Source organism: Brachyhypopomus gauderio, chromosome 7 (assembly GCF_052324685.1).
Source record: "Brachyhypopomus gauderio isolate BG-103 chromosome 7, BGAUD_0.2, whole genome shotgun sequence".
Lineage (NCBI taxonomy): Eukaryota > Metazoa > Chordata > Actinopteri > Gymnotiformes > Hypopomidae > Brachyhypopomus > Brachyhypopomus gauderio.
Window position 1 is genome coordinate 33166648 of NC_135217.1, and position 25579 is coordinate 33192226.

The following is a 25579-nucleotide window of genomic DNA, read 5'->3' on the forward strand; positions in this document are numbered from 1 at the left end:
TGAAACAAAATAACAACAACAACAAAAGTATATGGTTAAGTGTGAGGAATAAGTTCCAGGATCCAACAACAGTCCTTGGAGTGTAAGGGGTTAAAACACACATTGCTAACATTGTTTAGGCCTACTTGTTTTAATTAGAAGGTAAACGATGCACTGCCAGTTTGCAATGTTCTGTATTGTTTCATACCATGTCAACATCTGAAAAATATCATGGCTGACAAGGACTGGCATGGCTGTCTGTGAATATTTGCCAACACGGCTTTGTAGTTTGCCAACACTGGATCCAGCCTTAGGCAGTACCTCTGATCCAACCTCCACCACTGACTATCCAGTCTCAAACAGAGGCATCAGCTCAACAAATGGTAGGTGAAAGTGTCTTACTTGTCATTTTCATGATAATCTTCTGTAAACAAACACACAACACAGTTTTTTTCTAATTTTGTTTGTCATAGTTAAACACTTATTGTACATCAGCCATTGTAATTAGCAGTTTCATATTGTTATTTTTTCTGGCCTGTGGGTGTGCATTACATTCCTGGAATGGACCAGGTGGATGAATTAGCAGAGTACCTGGTTGAGCTCCACACACATACAAACCTCACGCTGACATACCAGCAAGCCAGTACTATTGTGAGTTTGTGGCAAAACCTGAGCCAGTTTGATTAAAAACAAGACTGGTGTATTCAGCTCAGCATCAGGATAGGCTGCTGACAGGCCACTTCAGATCCACCCCCAAAACTGTTTTCTCCCCTGGTCTTGACAGCACAACAAGGTGTGGGATCAGGTGGCTCTGACAGCTCTTGAAACCATCTTTATAAGACTGAGCAACAGCCACACAAGTCCCCAAACCCAGAGAAAGTCTGTCAAAATGTGCACTGATGCTGGAGGATTACAGAAACAATATGGCACCTTGTTTTAAACAGCGGGATAGTGATGGAGCAGACCTCCCTTCAGCTGGTAGTGGTGAACCAGAAAATTCGTGCAGTGGTACAAAGTGTGCGATCCACTACCAGCAAGGACACAAACTGATGTGCCTCCACATTACCCTCATCAGATTCATGAACACCACATGCCACCAAACACACCGGGTCAAGCTGTCTCCATCATACCTCAGTTGGTGTTCAGTCCAGTTCCTGGACAAAGAGCATCCAGCACATATAATGCCATTTTTTCACCTTCCCAAAACATACACAGTGTTTCTGTTGACACGCCAGTCAGTGACACAGCTACCGAACACCATTACAATCAGACGGTCACCTCTAATGCTTTTTATCTCCTCTAAGGTCAAGTATGGATTTTACAGAGTACATAACACACAAATGTGTTTGTTAAAGGTATTGGGTTTATTGTCAGGGCTGGGCTACATGTGAAACCTTAATGATTTGGCATAGGTCTTAATCTCATGCGTATAATTGCAGTAGTGAGGATCTGTAGAGGAGCTGAAAATGCCCACACAGGCCTTTGAGATCTCCTGCTATTGCTCTCCTTAACATGGACATCTCATCCTGCGTATTACATTTGTAACTCGTTAGCTCACTTGGACAAATAGTGAGGTGGGACCTGTGTTCACGATTGCAAATTGTGAACAGTCATAAAGCTGAGTATATTCTTTGTATGAAAACAGCAGAAAGACATGAACGGAGTCCAAAGAGTGAAAATATGCTAATCTACAATACCAGATTGTATGATTTCATTTTGGTATGCAGCCAATCCTATCACTGCTTACCAAAATGAAATCATACAATCTGGTATTGTAGATTTAATAAATCTGTAATCAGTGGTTAATCAGGTTTGTGAAAATGCTACACAAATATGCCAGTGGCCATACTGAAAGGACATAATTTCATCACTTCCTGTCCATTTAGCAGCTCTCACTTTCTTGACTCCTGTTTTCACGTCAGTATTTCCCACCACAAGATACATTTGCAGCCCATATTTACAGCTGTTATTATAGTAAGTATTAATAATAGCATAGTCTGTTATATGTTAAACTGGGTAGTCCTAAGCCCAGCACCAATGCATAATATACATTAGAAAGAACTCCTCTAACGGAAATATGTTGTTTGCTCATTTTCTGCAATGGTTGTGTTGACATTGAAGAATCACAACTGGTTTGGTAAATATTTCTAAGCAAATGGGACTAATTAGTTTCACCACATTCTCCATGAAAAAATGAGAAAATAAGTGGCCTGGTAAGTATTCTGGGTCTCTACTCTGTATTCCACCAGTTGTTGTAGCGTGGTGTCACTCATCAGTGACTAACTGTACAGACAGTATTCATATTGTAGAAGTCAGTGAATTCATACTGTAGAAGTCATATTGAATTCTTACTGTAGAAGTCATATTGAATTCATATTGTAGAAATCATTGAATTCATACTAGAAGTCATATTGAATTCTTACTGTAGAAGTCATATTGAATTCATATTGTAGAAATATTGAATTCATACTGTAGAAGTCTTATTGAATTCATACTGTAGAAGTCATATTGAATTCATAATGTAAGTCATATTGAATTCTTACTGTAGAAGTCATACTGAATTCATACTGTAGAAGTCTTGTCAGCCTGTTTTTTACGACAGCACGATGCCGTCCGAGTGAATTCCCCATCGATCAAAAAAGATTGTTGGATCGCTATTACACGCTAATTCCAGCTGGGCAGGACAGTCTATGCACCACCTTTAATTCGATATGAGCCAAATTAAAGTTATCTTTTAGGATATGAAATGTCGCTGTCCAGCTAACGAAGTAATGCTAGCTAGAATAAGTTAGCTAACACTAAATTGGTTAACGTTAGATGACAATTGACATGACACGTCTAAATTGTTGTCGTTTTTTCAGGTGATAAATGTTAGATGTTTACAAACTGCCAGCTGGGTAGCGTTAGCTAGCTGCCTGCATTGTAGAGGTCAAAAACCGGCATCAATCATATTAATTTAAAATTTTATTTTTTGTTATATTCAATATGAAAAGGACACATAAAATCTGCCGTGCACCGGCCCTTCGATAGCTCAGTTGGTAGAGCGGAGGACTGTAGCGGATACATAGACATCCTTAGGTCGCTGGTTCGAATCCGGCTCGAAGGAATCCGACTTTTTAAACATTTTATGACGATAAAATCAGATGTGTGTGGTTCCCTCAATTCTCTATAATATATTACACTGCAAAATTTACATTACGTATTTATTATTGCGTAAATTATTAATATTGAATAATCTAATGTGAAATCTCTGATGAGGTTTTTTCTTTAATATTGGACATGAGAGTCACATTCTCATTATATATATATATATATATATATATATATATATATATATATATATATATATATATATATGATTATATATATATTTAAATACTATATATATATATATATATATATATATATATATATATATATATATATATATATATATATATATATATATAATTTAAATATAGTACTTAAAATATATAGTATTTTAAATATATATATTGTGTGTGTGAGTGAGTGTACGCACAAAAACAAAACAGTAACAATCCATTGTCGGTTATTTACAGACAGCATAGGGTGAAATAGGTCGAGACAGTATAGATCGAGTCCATGTTCAAGATGTACATAAACGAAGGCTAACCCATTTTCTGTGTACTCGTCCACTGCATTCCTATTTTACTATTATGTGAGACTTACTGAAAAAGATATTTAACAATATTTAAAATCAGAAGGATTGAAGAAATTGCTGTCTATTGAGACTAAGCTGCAGGCCTTTCTCAGGTGTATGTCCGGTGTCCATCCCCAATCAACTGGGTCTTCTCACTCGCATTGGCTGGCTGATGCATAACAGGAGTGTCACCATCTGGAACATGCCCCCACCCCACAAAAAACAACAACAATCATTTAAGCCAGGACAATTATCATCAACAAAAGAAGAGGTGTGCAACCTACGCCCTGTGTGGTGTCACGTTATAGCGTACGCTCTAATTGCATTCTGCAGAATATGAAAGCTGTTTTGTTCTGTCCAAGGACATCGGAACAATTTGCTGTTGAATTTCCCCAGCTGCCTCTGCTCTTGCCCTCACAGAGTGAGCTCCGTGTCCCCGGGTTTGAAGGGCAGTCCGGGCTCTGCTGGCGTTCCCGACAGCGGGCGAGGTTATTTGATGCTTTCTGCCCAGAAAGTTTTCCAAGAGTAAAGTCATGGCACTTTGATGTTCTGCAAGTTATGCGGTATCCTGCAATGTAAATCGACCTTTTTGCTGACTTCCTTCTAAGCTGCCATTTTAACAAGTGCCATGCTCATCTAGTTTTTCAAAACAGAAAAACCACATGCTGGTGAGTTGCGCCTCTACAGTATTTTGTCTAGAAAGTGGTTTGAGCAAATAAGACCTGAAAGAGTAAATATAAAGGCGAGCATTTCATGTTTACTCTGTCTCACATTATATTTTTCAAAGGGCAGAAAGAAACAGATTGTTCCTTATTACTGTGCGACAACTAAAAATAACCAGGATGCAGACTCACTTTGACAAATGACTCAGATGCAGTAATTATCAGTTTTGTGAGAGACTTCAACAGACATGAAAAACCTCCTGCAGCTAACTGGCAGAAAAACAATGGCTTATGTCCAAACATCTGGCTCAGAAGTATCTAGACTATTTATTGCCACTAACACGGTGCCCAACTGTGTTTAGAAGGATGTTTATTTAAAGCAGAGAGATTTATACACCGATTTCAAAAGCCACTCAGCATAAACACTTTCTTAAGGCGGTAGCTTTTGAACTAATAAAGAACTGACATATCACATACAGATAATGCAATATTTTTCCATGTTCGGAAGTTTTTCTCCATGTTTATTCAATATAAACATTCTTGTCAAATGCAAAACGATGCTAATTTTGGAAAGCAGCGTTTTAAAAACTTCTAGCCTGCTTCAGTACTTAGTTTGACTCAAAATGGCTGATCTCCATCTAATGTGCCTTCAATCCAGGGACGCTGCCACTATATAGAAGCCGTCCTTACGGTGATCAGATGTGGGTGGGAGGGTGTGTGCTCGTGCATACTCACCCCTCTCCATGTCTGAGCGGATTTGCTCTTCCAGATCCTCCGGAGACATGTAGCACTCGGTGTCCTCCTCCCCTGGGGGGTGGGGCTTACACTTGCCAAAGCAGCAGTTGCAGCAACAGCACAGACAGCAGCAGAAATAGCAGCCCGTTAGCAAGCCACAGATGGCAAATAGACCCTGTAAGTGGACATGTGCACACATGCGCAAATACACACACGTACACACACACATACATGCTTTGGTTTAGCCTAGGAAGAGGTAAAAGGTGAGAAACAAATCTGACACACATTATAATCTACACAATAAGAAAAGACAACATTTATATATAACAGAGATGATATTTATAATATTGTATTGGAAATCTCACCTTGGCCCACCAACTTGAGAGCATGAAGTATGTGTTGACGTTGTCCTCTCCGAACTGCTGGGCCACGTACAGACCCAGAGAGCCGTACTTGTCGTAAATGTTCCTCTTTGTGACATCAGACAGCACTGAGTGAGCGTTGTTAAGCTCCTTGAATTTATCTGCTGCCTCAGGGTTTTCTGGGTTTTTGTCAGGATGATATTTCAAGGCAAGTTTTCTGTAAAAATGGAGAGAGGCCTTTCACCACATCCTCGTGTTCTCAAACCCAGTTCACAGGATTTTGTAAATGATCTGAAATCCATGATTTCACAGAGTCTCATCTGCTCCAAATATAGTGCCAATCAGCAGCTAATGAGCTAATGAGCAGCTTTAATAAAATCATTTGGACCTAAATAATAGAATGTGCATTTCTCTAACTCAGATTTGTCAGCATAAGTTGGGACTTGGAGACATGTGGCATTTTGCCGTAGGATCTCCACAGAAATTAGCTACTGGGCAGTTGTTAGTCAGATGACCTTATTTACACCTAACCACCTGACTTTTATCTGCCTGCCTACTGTCTGCTGAACACAGACCCTGTTAGCATCTCTGGCAGCATCTCAGCACATGGAGAGGGTGAGGAGAGGAACATCACCAGCCCCTATTTTTAGATCCATCACGTGCTTGCCCCGCCAAGTCCACGCATGCCCCCAATGGGTCGCCAGATTCACGCCATATTATTCCCAAACCATTTTCAGCTAATTTTAGGTCATGTTGTATGTCCATTTTGGTCAAGTATATACCCACCTGCCCGTTTCATTTTGCTTCTTATGAAAATGTGTTGTGAGATCAGATCTTTGCACCAGGGTTCCCACAAGTCATGGAATTTGTGTAATGTCAAAGAATTTGAAAAGTCTATTCCAGACATGAAAAGTCAAGGATTTTATCATTTTTTGGGGTCAAATCATGCACTAAATTTTTGTCATTTATCAAAATGTTATATGTTCATGCATTTCCTGTATTGTGTAAGTGGTTGTTATGGTTGCTTGATTTGTCCATGCCCGTTTAACAAAGGCGGCCTGATTTTCCATTTGTTATAGGTCATGGAAATTCAGCTTCATTCAGAGAATTCAGGGAACTTGACATTTGACTTAGTGTTGCATCCCTGTTGCCTTCACCTAAGTGGCAGAAGAACAATTGCTAAACAAATCAATACTCAGAACAATGATATCAAAAAAGAGGACTTTTATATAAAAGTGAAGTGTTTAAATTATTTTGAAAGGGACTACAGCTCATTTGTCCCAGAGTTAAATCCTGTAAAACCATATTTCTTTAAAAAAAGAAATAATCATAGCTTTTTTTGTTGCTCAACACAAAAAATCGCCATTTCTCATCAACATTTTATAATGCTTGAAGCATGCATGCTCATTAAATTTTTATTAAGCCAATGGCCTCTGAAAGGGTTTCTATGATTACATATTCATTAACCACAAACAAGTGCCGTTAAAATGCTTACAATTTAAATGGCTCTTAAAGGCAACATGAATTAGTGCAGTTAGGTCCTGTAATTGTTGGAGCATCACTGTGGGTTTGAAGTAAACTCATGTTACAGAATCGCCCCACTAGTTGCTCCAGTGTTTTTAGTGCCTGGCTTTATTTTTAGACGAGATGGGAGCGTGTTCGAGTGCCGTCTAAGCTGCACATGCAGGGAACAAAGCATAGAATGACATGTCTGCTTCTCTAGATCTACATGAATGTCAAATAGGCTTGAATTTGAGTTATTACTTGTTATACTTTGAGTTATTACTTGTTGGATGTGAGGGTCCCACTAGGTGAGTGACTCCAGACAGAAAAGAGAAGTTTGTCCAGTCTTTTTCCAGTCTGTTTTGCGCTCTCGTGTCCAGGACTGCCTGGATAAACAGCCAGAGCCCAGCACACTTGGTGATTTCCTTCCTCCAACACACCTACTAAACGTTGTAATTAATTGATTAGTTGATTTGGGTGTGTTGGATCTGGGAAATCACCTAAGAGCCTGTCTCTCCGGATTGGAGCTGGGTGCCACACGTCGGAACTGCTAGTGAGTCCAAGAGCACCATGAAGCTGTTCTTAACCAAGGCTAGTGTGCTTATACAGCACTAGGCAAGCATTACCAGTCCGCTGGTCACACACACACACACACACACACACACACACACACACACACACACACACACACACACACACACACACACTCATGTTTGGTGTGCTATAACAAACCCCAATCCAAGAGATACGCTGTCTCTTCAGCATCATAAATATTTTAATTTTATAAAAGTCGTTACGTTCATTTATCTGCTGACCAGTTGCAGGATGAAATTAGCAAACAGATTCCTACAGTTCTACCTGTCCTGCATTGTGTTCTGCTGCGACCTTCAGCACACTGTGCTCTTAAAGTTACACAGGGCAGCACACCCAGGCACCGCCAGCCATCAGAGTGGCTCTCAGTTTCCCACCAAAGGCATCGTCTCATTTCAGACCCTCTCATCACCTCATCGGTTGCCTCATTTTGAACGTCGCCAGCAAATTATTCAGAGAGGAGACAAATTGTGGGCAGTGTAGAAACGTACCTGTAGGCTTTCTTGATGTCATCGTGGGTGCAGTTCTTGTCCAGGCCCAGCAGTTCGTATAGAGCCTCGCCCGACGTGGACAGGGCCCGTTGCCTTTGCTCACTCATGTTCTTTGACCATTACCTGCACACCAAACACACTATCAATGTGACGTTTTACGTACGACAGGTACTTACCGAAGCAGTCTGAACCTCAGGGTTAATATTCCTTAAAAGGCTCCTGATGGGATCCTTTTAGTGTTTTTTGCTGTCATATGTACAGCTGGCTTGACCCTGTGCCAATCGATACAATATGAATATCGGAGAATACCTGTTGAAGGTTACTACAGCGAGGCAGGTAGGTTGCCCATAATAACTAAATTAACTATAAAACATATTCATTGAAACATCCAAATTTTTATGTATTCCCTGAATACAGGTGAGCCTGTGCTATTTAATAGTCCACAAAATGATCCAATCATGACACTTCCATGTGTGTTTCTGTGCTAGGATACCCAAACTGAGTGAATATCAGATAATTCCATCAGAACTCCAGTAATCCCAAGGAATTCCATTAGCATTCTTACCTGTTAAGCTTAGCTTCAGACACTGAGTGTTGTTGCTCCACAAGACACAGTAGACAGGTCAATGGAGTCAGGTTGCTCCTCTATAGGTGAGTAGATTACTGAAGGAATGAATTATACATGGAGCAACCCACGAGCTCAGGTAACGTTAGGTCTGTCTAACATGGTTGCCAGCGGGCTTTATTGGGTTTCATGGTGGATGTCCACTGGACTACAGGGGAGTCTCTGATGTATGGCTGACCACTGCATGTAGATAGATGCAGGTATCTGATGATGAGAAAAAAGGCACTGATTAAAACACTATATCTAAGTTTCATTTATATGTTTAGTCTTCTGGTATCTGTTTACCTGTATAATATGTTTTTATGTGTTTCTGTTCTTCTTGTGCAAGAACTCCATCTTGTGGTGTTTTATATTTGGTGCACCTTATATGTTACTGTGGAGGTACAGCATGTTATATTGCCATGTTTTATTTTGGATACTGTATTGCGGTCATCAAATTAACTTATTTGTCATTTAACGTCACAGTTATACTAAAATACATGCTTTTGTCTCCTACAAATACAATATAGCTCTGTTTCTGTAGCTTGATCTGATCCATCGGTCACCTTCTGACAGCAGATTCACTTCTTAATGGTTGACCATTCTCAACAATAATATGGACTATGGTGGCAATACAGGAGTTGTGTTGGTAGGCTTACCTGATACAGTAAAATTGCTGGAGTATTCATGTATGCCCCTGTCAAAGGTGGGTGGAGTGCAGTACTGTCACTGAAAAATATCCTGACATTAGTGGTCAGACACGAATCATTGATGAGTGCTTTGAGGGTGGATGACATAAATTGTACATGGTAAAAGACTCCGTACCCCTCTGTACACACATTACACTATACACCTTATAGGAGCTTCCAAGAAAGTTGGTTTGAAAAGTGTTTGTTGAGTGTACGTATACAGCACAATACATAAATTCACAGAGAGAAACTGCAGTGCACTGGGGTAAAACATGTATTCAAATTAATCTGAACCGATAAACATTTAAACTGATTAACTGCATAAGCCCATAGTGTCAGTAATAACAGTTTGTAGCATACTATGTTGACTGTTGTTTTCATAACAGCGCCACCGTGTAGTACAGGCCATGGTGTGTATTGCATTATTTTCATTTTTATGTAGTATGGTCTTCATGTGTTTATCCTGTGTCACCAGAAGATGGCGTGAACGTACATGGATTAGTCCAGCAGGGCCCAACCTGCGTCGCTCTTCCTTATAGAATATTCATGGCCTGTAAAAGAAATAACATTATATTTTTTACTGTTTTAATAGATGTAAAATATCTAGTAAATTGAAGTAAAAGAATAAAATTAAGCAACAGGAGAAGCATAGAACCAAGCACGTCCTTCTTATCTTACAAATCTGCATTTTTTACTATCAGAAATGATTTCATTATATCAAAGTATCTTTTTTATTGAACTTTTCTGTTCACATTCAACATAAGTGGCCTCATTCAGCCGCTACTCGTTTCAAGTTGGGACAGTCCAACGTGCAGGGGTGCACATTTATCTTCAAACGGGTGTAAGTTCAGTGTCATGCCAGAAAATTCATGGACACATAACAGCACTGGCATAGTCAGAATATAGACAGTAACATCATGAAATACAACACATGTTATGAGCTTTAAATGATGCTGCACATAAGTGAGAATTTGATGACCCCTTCATGATGGATTTTCCCAAGTGGAAGCGGCAGAGGGAAGTGAATGCTGGCTGGATGGGGATTGGGCCTCGTGCCACTGCTGACGTCAAACGAGTGCTATCAATTATGCCGGCACTCCCGGCGTTTATGGTCTCCTGATGACTGGCGCATAGCGCAGGTCGGATTGCGAGTGGATACCCGGCATCTCGGGGGGAATTAGCAGCTGTGCTGCCTCCCTTGTCTCATCATAAGCAGCCTCCCCAGAGCTGTCGGAGAGGTGGGTGTTGGGGGGGAATGGGGGGGCTGTAGCTGATGTAGCTTCTCCATAGCACCCTGCTTTGTTCACGTTTGGTACACTGTCCACACTGTATAATTCGTTATTCTTATTTACCTCTCTCCATCCTCACAGACAGAGCACACTGCTGTTATGCGTCACAGACATAGAGTGTTACATTTTAGACGCTTATTTTTAGACACACAGTATTTTACCTTCTTGGACATATTTTAAAATTACAAATTCTGATACACTGAGAAGCATTACATTATTTAATAACAATAATAATGTTTAATTAGAATGTTTATGAAAAGCATTTCCTTAAACACAGTTTTATATAGTACATTGAGTTTGAGTTTAAACATGTGCCTTGGTTCAGACTTTGCTGCTCTTTGGGAAGGTAAAATTGGTCTGGCACCATTTTGCCAGGTTGCCTGGAAAAGCCTTCGGATTGCGTAGCGGGGGCCTGGGTTCTGCTGAATTGTGTTCTGAGCTGGTGGGGACGGGGTGGGAGGGAATCGTTGTACCCACAATGGGCACACAGCCTGACTGTTGCCATGACACAAATCACTATTGTCCTCATGGCCTTTTGCGATTCAAGTTAAAACATTCAAACATTGTAAAGCAATGGGATCGTCACACTTCATATATGACGACTGCAACACACAGGTTAGTCTGCCAAAGATAAATTCATTAAGGTGACTGAAACTCAGGACCAAATGTGACAATGACTGTTGTATTATGTAACGTGTAACTATGTATATAAAGCATTTGTTAAGCATATAGAGGATAAGCAATCGAATGTCAACTGAGTGTCATTCCTGAAAGTTCAAGAGATTAGCAAACTGAATGGCATACTTGGTTTACACCGTCACAATACGGCACCCTTAAAGACACTGGAGATGGCAGCCAACACCTGAATGAGAAAACAATGAGTGTTTGTAATTAATGCATAAAGATGTACAAATCTATTATGAGATGAATTTGCTCCTTGGGATGTCCATGGGTCAAAAAAGATATCACTTTGTCCACGACCTGTTATGAGAAAAAAACAAAACAAACCACAAGTCATCTCTCCTCTGGCTACTTGAGCAACCCCAAAAGAGAACAGATTCTTGAGGTATTAATTGGCTGATATGTCACTGTATTGGTTTCAGTAGGCTGCAGTCAGGTATGGTATAATTCACCTTAAAGAAGCACAGCTAAATATTTTTCCTGAGGTCATGTTGGAACAATGCTGAACTGTGTGGTGATGCAAACACCCAAATATTTGATTTTGAATATATCAGCCTACACAACAATATATGATTTCAGAGACAGCCTTGATTGAGATGTTTACAGCATTATGTGAGTAGACCTCCATATTTAGCACAGATAAAAGTATCTTTAGGCCTAATGCATGTAGTCTATGTCAGCATCCAAACTAAGTGGCTCACTGTAATACATTTGCAGCTATCGTAGTGACTAATTACTGTTTACTTATAAGGTATTACCAGAGACTATGCAGGCTTGTATTTTAACCATACAATAAATAAATAAAGTAATACAAATTAAATAAAAAGTAAACGTGAAATGACATTTATTGCATTTATATACCCCCCAGACAGTTAAGTGAGGCTTGCTGTTCACAAACAACTGGATGACTCATTCAAGAAAGGTAATCACTAGTAGTGTGATGTAGACCGTCTGCAGGGCAAACCCCGTTGTGGTGGAATACCCTCGTTGAGGTCCATACAGTCGGTGAACGACTGCATAAATCAGTCTCGGAATCGCCCTGAACGTCCACCCAGTAAGATCACTCGTATTAAAATCTTTCCATGTTTCAACCCAATCAGAACCGGCCTTACATTAGCTGCTGTATATCTATTGGCTGGAAAAAAATGCAAGGACGCTTCTGCGAGCGGTTCAACAGCCCCATTTCTGGCAAGTGGTGCATGTTCGGAAACGGCTTGCGATGCTCGGGGGAAGCCTGCCTGGGCTTCATGTGTTATCCGCGTAATTTATTTCTCGTTTTGCGTTCGATCTGACACCGTCAGCACGTGCGGCGTCACGCGCAGGGCTGCTGCAGGATGTGCGTTTGATCCACGCTGCTGTGTGTTCAACACAGTGCAGAACTGAGACGCCTCGGAGTGTGAAGTCCTGTCTTATGTCTGCATTGAGGGGAAAAAAGGGGACTGAATAAATGTTGATAGTTTCTCTGCACGCGCTGCAGAGCCCGAATGAAAACCCATCGAAGCTCTCTGAAGTTTCTGCACCATTCCGACCAGGATTTATTTGACAATATTTTCTAAGCATCGGTGCCGATTAGAAGTGGTCATGCCTTTTGTTTTTTTATTTAGAGGCACACTGCGGAGCCATTTCACGATGAGGCACGACTGAGAGAGCGGAGTTTTTTTTTAAAATGAGGAAGCATTTTTTAAAAGATACTAAAAAGATACAGGCCTCATCGTCTGTAGGCCGCGATCTGTCTGAGAAGAGAAGAAAGGCGATCGAGCCTGATGAATAAAAATCGAATAAAATGGAACACGAGACGTGCATATGGGGAAACATGGACGGTACCAGTGACGGCGGCGTGCGCGAGTTTGAGATCCATCCCAACAAAATGAAGCACTTTGTGTCTTGAACATCTGCCTCTTTTTGCATTTAAAGAAAATTCTGCTTTTCGACATTTGCAAGCAACGTTGAAGTTCCATGCAGTTCCTTCTCCACGTTTTTAGCGATTCTTGTTTTGTGCTTTTTATTTAATTTATTTGATCTGGATCCAGCGTTGAAGTAGTTCAATGGAAGTATGTTATCAGCTGCCGGTGTTGCCTCTGGACAGGCCGGTTCCCAAGCACGTCCTCAGCCGGAGGGGAGCCATCAGTTTCAGCTCCAGCTCGTCTTTATTCGGAGCCCCCGACCCGAGACAGCTGTCGCAGGTAAACCCGTCTCCACAGAACCCACCAGCTCACATCTCATGTGTACACTCTTGTACTGTGTGTGTATGCTGTGGTCTCAAATATTAGGGATCTAAATGTTTACTCTGGAGTTGTTGGATATTTGTGTTCTAACTTTGTAAATGACAGCAACGGACAATAGTCGCGGAGACGTTGTCTTTATGGTCAGTTTCCACTACTGTAGGTAAAGTAAACGTGACCCCCCCAGATCAGTCTACATGTCCACACTCATCACTCCTCACTCTTCACTCCTCACTCGGCGTAAGTCACTCACGATGCTTCGCAGCTGGTACATAGTATCAGTACAGCAGAATCTCTCCTTCCTGTGTACAAGTGAGGGACCTGTTACAAATGAACATTTTGGATAGTTTTAAACTATTTTTTTTAGCTAAACCACACTATATGCAGGCGATGCATTTTATTCGTATTCGCGCTTACTAAAATGAGTATTAGGCTTTGGGTTAATAAGATTGTTCACAGATGGGAGCGTGTTTGCTGCAAGCACGTTTTGGCTGACAGTGGAAGGGACTGTTTCTTTACTACGTTCTAAGTGTTGGTTATGTGCCTTGATGAACGTGAATTTTTTTCTTTTATGAAAGATAGGTGTCTTTTATGGTCGAGTACTTGTGTTCACCTATTCTACATAAATCTCAAGCAAGCGATGAGCTGTAGATCTTGGCAACTGGGAAAATAATAATGGCTTCAAGTAACTGGTTGTATGAGAGATGTTTGTTTTGATGGTATTGTGGTCACTAATCTTGTTGATGTTATTGAGGTCCTTGGCTTGCTTATGCCAAGTGGACACCACACAACTTTTAAAATCTCAGGATCACTGTACTGCTCACACCACACAACATCTATCTCCCGAGACCTGTTTAAGTTGACATGAAGTGTAAATGTGTAGACTACACAAGCGATGGCAGACGAGGCTCTCGCTACAAGATCTTTCAGTCGAGGAGACCCCCGACGTGCTCCTCAGATGCTGCTCTCACAAACATGCACTGTAGCAAAATGGAGCCTGAACAACTGAGTATTCTGGTTGTTACTGCATTTGTTTCTACTGTAATAAAACTATGGAGGAAGTCTTAGTTGGAGAGACGCTGGCTGCAAGAACAGCCTATTCAATGAAAGCTTGGAGATAAAAAAAAAAAAGTGCAATAAAAACCTATTGAACCGTTCAAGCCAAAACGAATCAATTGCTTCAATCTGATTGTAAGTTTCGAAACCTGGTTGTCACATGTCCTGACTTTTATCCAGGTTAAAGAAAAAATAAATGGTTCTATTTTAACTGAAATCTCTCTATCATAATCAAATAGTCTACTTGTATTGTGTGTTTTGTTTTATAGAGACGTATAGAACTAACAGTTTCTAATGAGCCAAAGCCAGTTTTTGCCCCACATCAAAACGGAGGGACATGGGTAGTTTGGAGCCTAAGAAAGCCTTGATGACCAAAAAAACAATTCCAAGATTGTCTCTCATTTCACTCACCCTTGCTTTCCAGAATGCTATTGACAAAATATTAAATTTTAGCTTTAATTCCCCACTGTTATTTTCAGTATTTTGTAAGTTATACACAAGGCCTAAGCATGTTACACATGTAATCGGTACTGTGTAAAAGGACCTCATTCTCAGTAGATGCTGCTTGTCGCTGTTGCTTCTACGTTTTCAGCTTGTCCTGCAAGATTTGACGTTGACAAGATTGACTGCTGAGAATTTTTTTTGGCAATACTAGAGGGTCTACATACACAGAAGGGAAATTGTCACCGAACTGTTAAGACTTTTGTGAGCAACAACACAGACAAATGCAGCAATTTGTCACTCAGCCCAAAAATTTGTCTGTGACAGCAAAATCATGGCTAAAATCATGCAGTGTGCACCTGGCATTAAAGGTAACACACTGCACATGGGCTCCATCTGTATTGTAGCCATGATGAAAACCTAGTCCATTTATTGGGTGCCTCAAATCATTTTCCCTCTGTCCAAATCATAAGTGGATGCTTGGGTAGAAATTGATCCATCCCTTTTTTGTGTGTTTTATAAATGTGGGCCACAGGTCAGATCCGTCATTTTTCTGGCAGGTGAGCCTAGTCTATAAACAATTGAATGCCTCTAGGCTTTCCCTGGGTTTTAACTGGAATTTCGTCTGCGGGTGGAATGTGGGGGGGGGGATTTGGAGCAGGGCTCCGGCTCTCGGCCCAGGCTCGGACGTGTCCTGCTGTAGGCCAGTGGTACATGTCGGGGAATTCTGTTATGGGGACAGTCAGAATGTTCACACTTTAACTGTGATGGGCCTAAAACCAACAGCTGAAGAAAGCTGTAATGAGTGATAAACCAAAGCCACGCTGGTGTGTGCTACGATGTGGAGCTAGCGTTGGGATGAGACTGTGTTTGGAGCTCCAGGGACCAACAGACAAGTTATTTAGTTGCGCTAGCATGTTCCAAAGACTACTGAGATGTTCCAAAGAACAAGTCATTTCATGATTGCTGTTATTTTCCTCAGCCTGTAAACATGGAGGCAAATCTAATTGAAACTAATTGCAACTTCAGATAGTGACAGCATAATCATTCATTAGAACCTGACATTAAACGAAACAAATAGGAGTAATAAATGGATAAAAGGGGAATAATTGCACTATGTATCCATAATAAAAGGTGCTCCTGAAAATCCGCTTGGCTACTGAATCTCTTTCCAAGCTCAAAGGTAAAACATTCAACTGTACTCTTCAGCTGCTCCTGAGGACCTGACTAAGCTGGACGAAAGCCACCAGGTTTGGGAATAAACTCCGCAGGCAGGGGCTGCAGGACAGTGCTTGGGGAGCTGGAATTTACCATAGTAAAGAGAAAAGCAGGCTAGCAGTATTGTGTGAACCAGAAAGCATAGGGATCGGGCTGCAGTTGATTCCTGAGGGGGAGGAACAAAATTCAATGTGGCAATCTATGAACCGAACATCGATTGGACAGTAGCATGTGCCACACAAACCCACTAGGGCAAACTGGACCAGCATTCCAGTACCTGGGTGAAATAGACAAATGTGCTTGGGCCTAGGGTAGCAAGTTTGTTTTTGAGATCAGGTACCTGGTATTTCAGATGCTGTTTAATTAAGCTTAAGGTTCAGTGAAATTGAATATGTAAAATCTGTGTGTGTATATGCTTGCATGCACACGTGTATACATGTATATTATATAAACAAATGTAACAGATGCATATCTGATATGTAAATAATTTAATTATTAAAATGAACCGTACCTGTGTTAGGATTGGGGGGGGGGGGGGGTGATCTGAGCATTTGCTGCTGCAGTCTAAACCAAGGCTGTAGTGCATACAAGCTGTGGCTAGTAATTAGCTTTTGTAAACGTTGTTTCCCTGTCTGCGCAGTCATAAAACGTGAGAGACTGTTGCAGTGCGAAGTGTGTGCGTAGTCATAAAGTGCAGGAGATCGCTTGTGTTGTGCGCAGGCCTGTGTATGTGCGTGGTTGCTTCTTACTGCTGCGTTCGTGAGCACTGAGCTCGACTGCGGATGCAGAGGACACAGTTAAACCTGTGCTTGCGCGTCTGCGCAGTGGTTTGGCCAGTTGCCAACGGAAGGCCACACCGCTTTCTTGCATGCGCCACCCCCTAATTCATGACACAGTTCCACTACTATTGCTGTGTCCTCTCTCAACCCCGCTGCCCCAAGCTTGTCCCAAACAGGTGTGTTTTTGGTAATGATGTCTTCTCGTAGGCCTGGCGTTTGACGTTATGTTTTCCAGTAAAGGCACGGTGAAACGTGGGCGTCTCAGCAAAACGTCTAAACAAAGCCTTCTGTGTCGTTCCACACATGCCGACCACGGTCACATCCACCTGTGATTGAGAAGCTGCATCAAGGCTCTCCGTGAGGAACAACTGGGCATCTACAAGAAGGGAGGTCTTCTTCTAGTGAGGCGTTCTTCTCCACCTCAGCTTGGCCCGTGAAAGGTTTCCATCATTGGTTTTCTAACTCCCACGCTAGCTCAGGTCTGGCCTCTCCCTGTATTTAGTTCGGCTGTCCGGTCACTTGGTGTTCGGGTGGAGCTACTGGACTGTATGTGGTCAGGGGAGAATGTCCTGCTGTTTTGGAGGGTTGGACTCTGCTGATGACTATCATGTTTTGGGTTTCTGTTCGTTTTTATGGGACAGCTAGTCCTTGTAGCTTGTCACATTTTGAACTTGTCAAAGGTTTAAGAAATGTAGTTCTTGTGTTAAGTCATCTGTGCGTCAGTACATTTTTATGTATCTATGCACTTTGTCACCCAGCCCTAAGTGATGGTCCCCTTATGATAACACTGTGTGTGTGTGTACACATTTGTACACACACCATATTTATGTATTTCTGTTAAAATCATTTTGCATATGGATGGCCACAGACAGATTGTGTCATGATGTTTTTATGCAGGAAGTCAGAAATGTCAGTTTGGCTCTAGGATCTAGCTGGAGTGGCATTCTGGCACTCGTGTGTGTGTGTGTGTGTGTGTGTGTGTGTGTGTGTTTTGTTTATCTTGACTGTGGTGATAAGGTTTTCACGCAACTGTTGTAGTGACGTAGTTTCAGGATGTGGTAAGAATGCTGAAGGAGCTGTTCAGGGTTTCACAAGTCAGTGCGTGTGTGTTTGTGTGTGTGCGTGTGTGTTTGTGTATGTGCAAACTCTGTACTGTTCACTTGGTCTCACCCCTTCTTTAACTTCTTTAATGACTTTGTTGATTTATACAAACATTTTATACATTTGTTTGAATTTGTATAAATTAAATTAAATTTTTACTCTACAAGTACATTACTCTTTTTTCATAATTAGATTTTATTGTTTTATTATATTTGTCTTATAGTAGGCTGTTTTTTAAGACTGATGTGATGATGCAGTTATTTCGCTTTAGTTTGAATGAGTGAACTTGTGACCATGTGTGATCACTTCTCTTTTAGTAGCAGTAAATCGTTCTCGCAAAAGTCTGTTCGAGCCACGCTGTTTGAGTCAGCCACTGTAGGACAAGTGCAACAAGTGCAAACATTTCCTGTTAGACGCAGTTTTCATATGTGAAAGTGTGTGTCGGTGTGTAGGTGTACGCGCACACACACACACACACACACACAGGCTCTCGAAGTTGTACAGAAATTAAATAAATCAGATGCTGGGATGGTCCGCTTGTCTGTCCAGATTGTTCAGCACACTGCTGGATATCAGGTACTGAATTACTGGAAGAATCAAAAGCTCCACTAATGGGTTTCATGATGGAGAGACTTTTGCACAATAAGTTATTTGCTTAGATGGAGTTGTCTGCCGAACTGGATGAAGATGTGGATGTAGTAGTGGGTGGGTGTTGTAGTGGGTGTGGGTGGGTGTAGTAGTGGGTGTGGGTGGGTGTTGTAGTGGGTGTGGGTGGGTGTTGTAGTGGGTGTGGGTGGGTGGTGTAGTGGTTGTAGTAGTGGGTGTTGTAGTGGTTGTAGTAGTGGGTGTTGTAGTGGTTGTAGTAGTGGGTGGTGTAGTGGGTGTGGGTGGGTGGTGTAGTGGATGTAGTAGTGGGTGGTGTAGTGGATGTAGTAGTGGGTGGTGTAGTGGATGTAGTAGTGGGTGTTGTAGTGGGTGTGGGTGGGTGGTGTGGGTGGATGTAGTAGTGGGTGTGGGTGGGTGGTGTAGTGGATGTAGTAGTGGGTGTGGGTGGGTGGTGTAGAGGGTGTTGTTGTGGGTGGGTGTAGTAGTGGGTGTGGGTGGGTGTTGTAGTGGATGTAGTAGTGGGTGTGGGTGGGTGGGTGGGTGTAGTAGTGGGTGTGGCGTTCCTGTAGAAGAGTTGGCCAACTGTTTTACGTATGATGTCAGGATATTTGCTTTAGTGCATCAGTTCATCATGTGTAGTTGTGCTCTCGGCACTGTGCTGACCCATGTGTAAATAAATCCCTAACAGGCAGATTACCACAGTATATGTGCTTTTTCGAGTCGATACCTTTGATGGTGTGTTCATACAGGTATTTGATGCATTCCTGTCTGTACAGCTGTTTAATTTTCTGGGAATGTCACCTCACTCCACAGTAGGTTTGACACGATAACCGAATATTGACTCAATACCAGGTGTAGTGCCACGGTTCTCCATAACAACACTTTAACATGAAAACCCCACAAAAGTATGAAGTTCCTCCGTTGTTTGAACCTATAAAATGTTTCTCAGCTGAACACAGAAAAATCAGATTGCAAAGGTTTGATTTTTCAGTGAAACCTTGCTATATAAAGCAAGTAAAATTACTATGTCATAAAATAAACTAAATAAATGGCCTCTTTCTTTTGGAAATACGTCAGTGAGTTTCTTTGCCTGTTTAAAGTTCTTAGCTATGAAGACCAGTGTGTCTTTGTGGTTCACCAGTCTCATTCTTCTTGGACTGTTCTGTTAGTTATTGACCTTATTAGTGTCTTTGTCATTTTTTTATTTGTCTGTGTAGCACAGATGTTGTAGTAGCTCGACTGGATGAACTTGGAGTGGTTGTAGTTCTGATTGAGCAAAATAAAGAGGAGATTCATAATTTCATATTGATCTGTACACTAATTTCTCAGTTTTATACACAATATTTTACCATTTAATTGTTACATTTCTTTTGGACTAATTTTAAGTAGGCAACATGCTTGACAGCCTATTGGCAGTGAGAACACAAACATGTTCTCACATGGCAGGGACGAGTAATTAGCTTATCTCTGTTACAAAGCAATTAAATTCTAAATGGAACATTTCTGTAATCACTTAAGAAAGCACTTCAGCACAGCCCTTAACTTTGCTAACCCGTCTTGTAGAGGTCAGAGTGTTTGTTGGCCACATGCTTTGCAGTGGAGGGATTTATAATAGGGGTGGGAATCGTTTACTATCTCACGATTCGATTCCGATTTTGGGGGTCACAATTCAATTCAAAAATCGATTTTCGATTCAAAACGATTTTCGATTCAAAAAACGATTTGATTTATAAAAATGTCTGCTTCAGTCTATAAAATCTGCATGATCTACTACAGTCTGCTTTGCAAGACAGAACGACAAATACAGAAAATTAAGTGTCTTTCACATTTAATTAACAAAAATTAAGTGCTTTGGTAAAATAAAATGGTTTTTGTTGTTACCAAAATTCTTGAGCTTCATTTTGCGAGCTGTCAGGGCTGGCTCGGATGCAGTTCCCCAGCCGTCGCTAGGGGCACCAGAGTCAGTCCCAGACTAAACCGACGTAACCGTACGTTCTCAACCAGTCTCTGCTTTCTCTGTGATTGCTTATCGTTTAATGGTCTCGCCACCTCTCTCTGTTATGCTTTCTCTTTACTTATTCGAGTATCTCATGCGTCGCTTCCTGACCCATCTCAAGTTTTCCCAATCCTGTATGTCTTCCTAACCGTTTTGCCTTTATTTTTGGGAAGGGTTTTATTTTGCTGCAGCGTTTTTTGCCAGTTACTTCTGCTGGTGTCCTTGGTTTCGTTTTCGCGTTGCATTTGTCCGCACTGTTTTTTAGTTACTGTTGTTTTGTTTCTTCCTACCGTCTCACTATGGTTGAGTGTTATTTTTCACGCGTTGTATTTTCCGCATTGGTTTTTTGTTTCTATTTACTCCGTGCCCTCGCGGTTTTGGTTTCTATTCTCTTGCGCGTCAAGTCTTCCGTGTTGTTTTGTTTGTTTGTTCTGGGTCGCTGTGCGCGTTTCCTTCTCGCTAATACATTTGAGTGTCAAACGTCTTGATCTTGCGAGCCGGCACTTGGGTCCATCCTTCTCTATATTATTTCTCACCCTTCTCTATATTAACGCTCCCGTGCTCACCGCGTTACACAAGCCTTGTACACGAGCTACATTGTGTCCAGTTCGGTCTTCCCCGGCATTCGGTAAAAACCAAAATGAACCCATATTTTTGCCTTAAATGAAGACCGGACAGGTTAAATATCTCTTTCCTCCATGTGTTTTGAACCTTTTCCGCGCATGAGTGTGTCCCAGAACATGCTGCGTAAAGTCTCGCGTAATTTTGTAATTACGTAACGCGAGACTTCACCACGACTTAGAATCGATTTTGGGACATTTAAAATCGATTCTGAATCGTAGTAAACGATAATCGATTTTTGATATATGAATCGATTTTTTTTGGCACACCTCTAATTTATAATACATTTTACATATTAGTTTTGTCGAACATGTTGGCTGGTCGTTGTCATCTGTGATTTAGACAAAATATGCCCACACCTCACTTCTTGAGCCAGTTGTTTTCCCCCCGTAAGTTGTGGACGTGGCTGAACTTTGGCTGGCCGCTCAAGCTTGGGTGCGTCGTCCATCCGAGTCAAATTAACATGTGGTATTTGATTCATTTATCCAGAGTACCGATTCAATTCCTCAAGCAATGTTCAGTATTGAAAGCCTCGACTGCTACAGAATCAAAACGTTTGCCATGTTGTAGTAGGCCTATTGGAAACACACTGATCATTCCATGCCTTGTGCAACTCTATTCCACATTACAACTTGTATCAAGATTTTATGATGGATTAGAATATGATTTCAGGTGCCATTTTATTGGTCACTGGATTAATATTGGAAGCAGGTATTACTGTTGACAGTTTGTGAGAGGGGTGACATCACTACATCTGTACCACAAGGGCTTGGTTTGCAGAATGGTTTAATGTCTTTTTTTTTTTTTTTTTTTTTTTTTTTTTTTTACATCTATTGTTAAAATGTGGCTTCAGTATTCATTGATGTTTGATAGGGTGATTGATAAATGTTTATTTATATATTTTTTATATATTTTCAAATGAACAGAACCAAATTTATAGACTATGAAGGGCTAGATTGTTACTGGTAATGTCAAGCCTTTGAATTAAGTGTATATATAGAAAATCATACTCCCCCTCTTGTTATTTAGAAACTATTTGTAAAAACAAAAGTGGTTCATTCAGAGTGAAATCTGTGTGGGGAAGAGTCTCCTGTCCTATGGCAGAGCACTCCATCATGTTGAATAATTCCTGGGGGGAGGGGGGGTTGAATTTGCACAAAAATAAAATGACAGATGGTTGTTGATTTGGAATCTGTATTCTGATTTTGACACGTGTGTCTGTTCCCACAGTTGATAAATATTCTGTCAAAGTTTCAGTGTAAGAGAAACACAGCAAAAGCACAAACAAAAACCCTTTTGTGCTGTGTTTTGGTTTCCAATGGCAGATAAATGAAGAGAGAAAATAAGAAACCGTTGTTGATGCAGCTAATCGCACACGGAGAGTGAGACAGGTGCCTCTGGGATGCAGGGCGACACCCTTCGGCCATACTTACGTCCTAGCATAAGTTGGCACTGGAGAATGTTTGGTCACTTGTGGGTATAAGCGTTTACTAAAGTATGTTTTACTCAATACAGTATGTTTTACTCAATACACAATCTTGTGGGTGGTTTTACAATTTTGTGTGCGCTCATGCAGGGGGTACAGATCATGTATTTGAATAATGATTTTACTGTTGTGATTTTAGTGGCTGGTAGTACTTTAGCTTCTTCTTAAGGTCCAACATGATGAGTGGCTGACTGTGCACATAGTCTTCTCATATCATTTGTAAACGGGCTTGCAAATCGTCTGTTACAGGCGAGCTGTTCTAGTCTGCAGCTGTTGGCAAAGTGCAAAGAGTGAGTGATTTCAGCTCGCACTGCGGCCTATCTGCAGCGTGACTGGTGGGTTACACAAGACGGCCGTGTTTCCCAATCCACTGCTTGAGGAGCTCCAGACGGTCCACGTTCTTCTCAAAACCACCTTCCTGCCTCACGTTCCCAGCGTTTCTCATTTACTGATCCTCGTCACTTGCTGCATGATTTCATTAAGGGAATGACTAAACAAACAAAAAAAAAAAAACGTTCTGGATGTCTGTGGTGTATCGTGTGTTTGGTGTAATGCATGCGGTGTCTCCCAATTTGACACTCGTCTCTTACCAACTACTGGTGGGTGATGGGTTACAGTCTGAGGCCCCATTTGATTGGTGGGGGGATCGGTGCTTGTGGAAGTAACCCTCTTTTTTCCCCTGTGATGTCATGGGCACTTTCCTGTGTGCGTGCGTGCGTGTACGCAATTAGACACGAGGAAGAAACAAGTTATGGGTGCTGATAAACTGGCGCAGTGGTGCCTTGGGGAGAGTGGGATGTGCTCGGAGGGAGGGACATGGCACGTCTGCCATGCCCTGAGATGACCTTGCTCAGAAAATATATGATTGTATATTAAAAAAAAAAGAGGCTAATCAGGATTTCTACAAAGGCTGTAGCAGCATTTAATTGGAAAGAACTTTCAGTTGGAGGCAGAGCATATCTGTATGAGGGTCAGTGTCTTGGCAACCTTGATAAGGCTCGCTTTAAGACTGGCTGACCTGCTCTGGGGGTCACCAGGAAGCCTTGGCACAGGGGAGAAGATAAGGTCGTCTCCTGGCTGGACCCTGGCCCTGACGCCTGCTCTACGGCTGGATCGTGCCACAGCATAGCTCTTTCTTAAGGACACTGACTTAAACTACTTAATCATTCACTCAGGAAAAGTCTTCTGCCCAAGTGGCATTGAATCGTCATCTAATCGAATCGTGCGCTATTTTAGCTTGACCTTCCATTTCAGCCGTTCCTCCCGCACGCCCGCCGGAGATCATGAGCCCCGAGGTTTATGGGGCGGTGAAACCAGAGGGCAGCTCACGATGGGCAAAGTGGCGCTGGCCAGAACCATAGCAGGGGTGTCCTCCGCGCATTACAGAGTTTCCACTTGGCGTAGGCAGAAGAGCTGGGAGTTGGAGTCCGACGGGGCGACCGGTCACGCGCTCGGCCATCGTGCTTCCTGCGTGTGCCTCGGGAACCCTGCAGCTGCGTGCTTAATCACTCCGGCTGCCGGAGTCACGGCGAATGTCCCCAGACTGCGGGACTCTCGTTGCCACAATGTACCTATTGGCTTCCCCCACTGAGAGTGCGTGTTTAAACATGTGAGCCTTGGATACAGTGTGTGTGCGCGCACTACCAGACAGGACTGCATATTCAGCAAAGACATGGTCCATGTATTCAGTGGCTGTTGGGAATAGATGCTGAAAAAGCTCATTTTCGTTTACAGCATTTAGCAGACACTCTTATCTAGAGTGACTCCCAGCACTGGGGAGGAATCTGCACTTTTATCGGGTCGTGCGTTCTGTGAGGATCAAGCCCATGACCTTTGGTGTGTCCAGCACCTTGCTCTATGGTTCCCTCAGAGCAGCAGTCCACCCTTACACTCATAACCCTCTTACGTGTGCTGTACGCACCCGGCCCTGTTCTGTGCCTGGCGAGACTGTGGTGTTGGACCAGCACGTGTGTCCGTCTGACTTGCTGCAGGAGGCTATTTGTGGAAATGCTTCTCCACGGAGATACATGATGTCAGAGCAGCCGTGGGGCCTCGTTCTGGGCTGCGGGACAGTGTTGCGCCCCCTGTTGTTCGAGCGGGTCCGTCTGGCTCCGTCTGGCAGGGCCAAGGCTGTGAACTGGCTACTGCTTCAAGACCACCGCGTTATACTGAAGAGCAAAATCAGGCCGGCGAGATGCTCTTAAGATAGTTAAAAGGATACGTTTGAGGAAGAGAATTTGATTTTGCTTGAGAAAAATAAAATTAAGGATTTGCTATAAATCATGGACAATAGACTGGTGGGTGGTGTATTAAAAAAATATGGTGTTTTGGGATTTTGTTTTAGTGTTGGGTGTTATTCATAATTCAAATATAGATTTTCAAACATGTTGGTAAACTAAACACCCAAATGGTCTCTGTCTCCTTCGTTAGTACGTAAACTTAAAGGATCTTGCTGCTGTAGACCTGCGTTGCGCTGGATGGAGCTGCTCTTTAAGGTAAAGGAAGAAGAATACAAACCCCCCTCACCTCTACCCCTCCCTGTGTTCTTGAGCTCCAATCTTTCCCAGTGCAGACGTCGCGGTGCCGGCAGTCTTTTCTTTAGTAAACAGAGTGTGCAGACTGCACTTCAGCGCTACTGATAAGCAGAGTCCTGCGCGCTCGGCCAGCCCCTCCTGCGTGCGTCAATGCTGCTGCCTGTCTGGTTGGCTGTCTCTAGGTGCCTGGGGGGGAGTTGGTGTGGGAGATGGAGAGGGAGAGAGGGCGAGTGAGAGGCGTTCAGGGCCATCCCAGCCAGCTGCTTTGTGTA

At 42.2% G+C, this 25579-nt stretch overlaps 2 protein-coding genes, 2 long non-coding RNA genes and 1 other non-coding gene across 9 annotated transcripts in view; 3 read left to right on the forward strand and 2 right to left on the reverse strand.

Moving 5' to 3' along the window:
* Positions 1-276: 276 nt before the first annotated feature.
* Positions 277-25579, forward strand: part of pde7a (phosphodiesterase 7A) — a 38903-nt gene continuing 13600 nt past the window's right edge. For 2 of the 5 annotated variants that reach the window (XM_077013398.1, XM_077013400.1), the window contains exon 1: positions 12403-13430. In XM_077013398.1, the coding sequence (XP_076869513.1) occupies positions 13293-13430 (138 nt within the window). In that variant the 5' untranslated portion in view covers positions 12403-13292. Of the gene's footprint in view, positions 363-12402; positions 13431-25579 lie in introns of those variants that run through there. The other 3 variants (XM_077013404.1, XM_077013403.1, XM_077013399.1) reach the window with 3 other exon arrangements.
* On the forward strand, positions 3000-3085 carry trnay-gua (transfer RNA tyrosine (anticodon GUA)). The gene is given in 2 exon segments: positions 3000-3036; positions 3050-3085. It is a non-coding gene; the product is annotated as a tRNA-Tyr (tRNA).
* On the reverse strand, positions 3450-8772 carry dnajc5b (DnaJ (Hsp40) homolog, subfamily C, member 5 beta). Its single transcript, XM_077013405.1, has 5 exons — positions 8550-8772; positions 7985-8107; positions 5403-5616; positions 5038-5212; positions 3450-3835 (listed from the first exon to the last, which is right to left on the reverse strand). Exons 2-5 carry the CDS (start codon positions 8089-8091, stop codon positions 3750-3752), a joined length of 582 nt encoding a protein of 193 aa, XP_076869520.1. The 5' UTR covers positions 8092-8107; positions 8550-8772; the 3' UTR covers positions 3450-3749.
* On the forward strand, positions 3773-4875 carry LOC143519698 (uncharacterized). The gene is made up of 2 exons (XR_013132498.1): positions 3773-3911; positions 4061-4875. It is a non-coding gene; the product is annotated as an uncharacterized LOC143519698 (long non-coding RNA).
* Positions 9288-25361, reverse strand: LOC143519699 (uncharacterized). The gene is made up of 3 exons (XR_013132499.1): positions 25300-25361; positions 9771-9828; positions 9288-9329 (listed from the first exon to the last, which is right to left on the reverse strand). It is a non-coding gene; the product is annotated as an uncharacterized LOC143519699 (long non-coding RNA).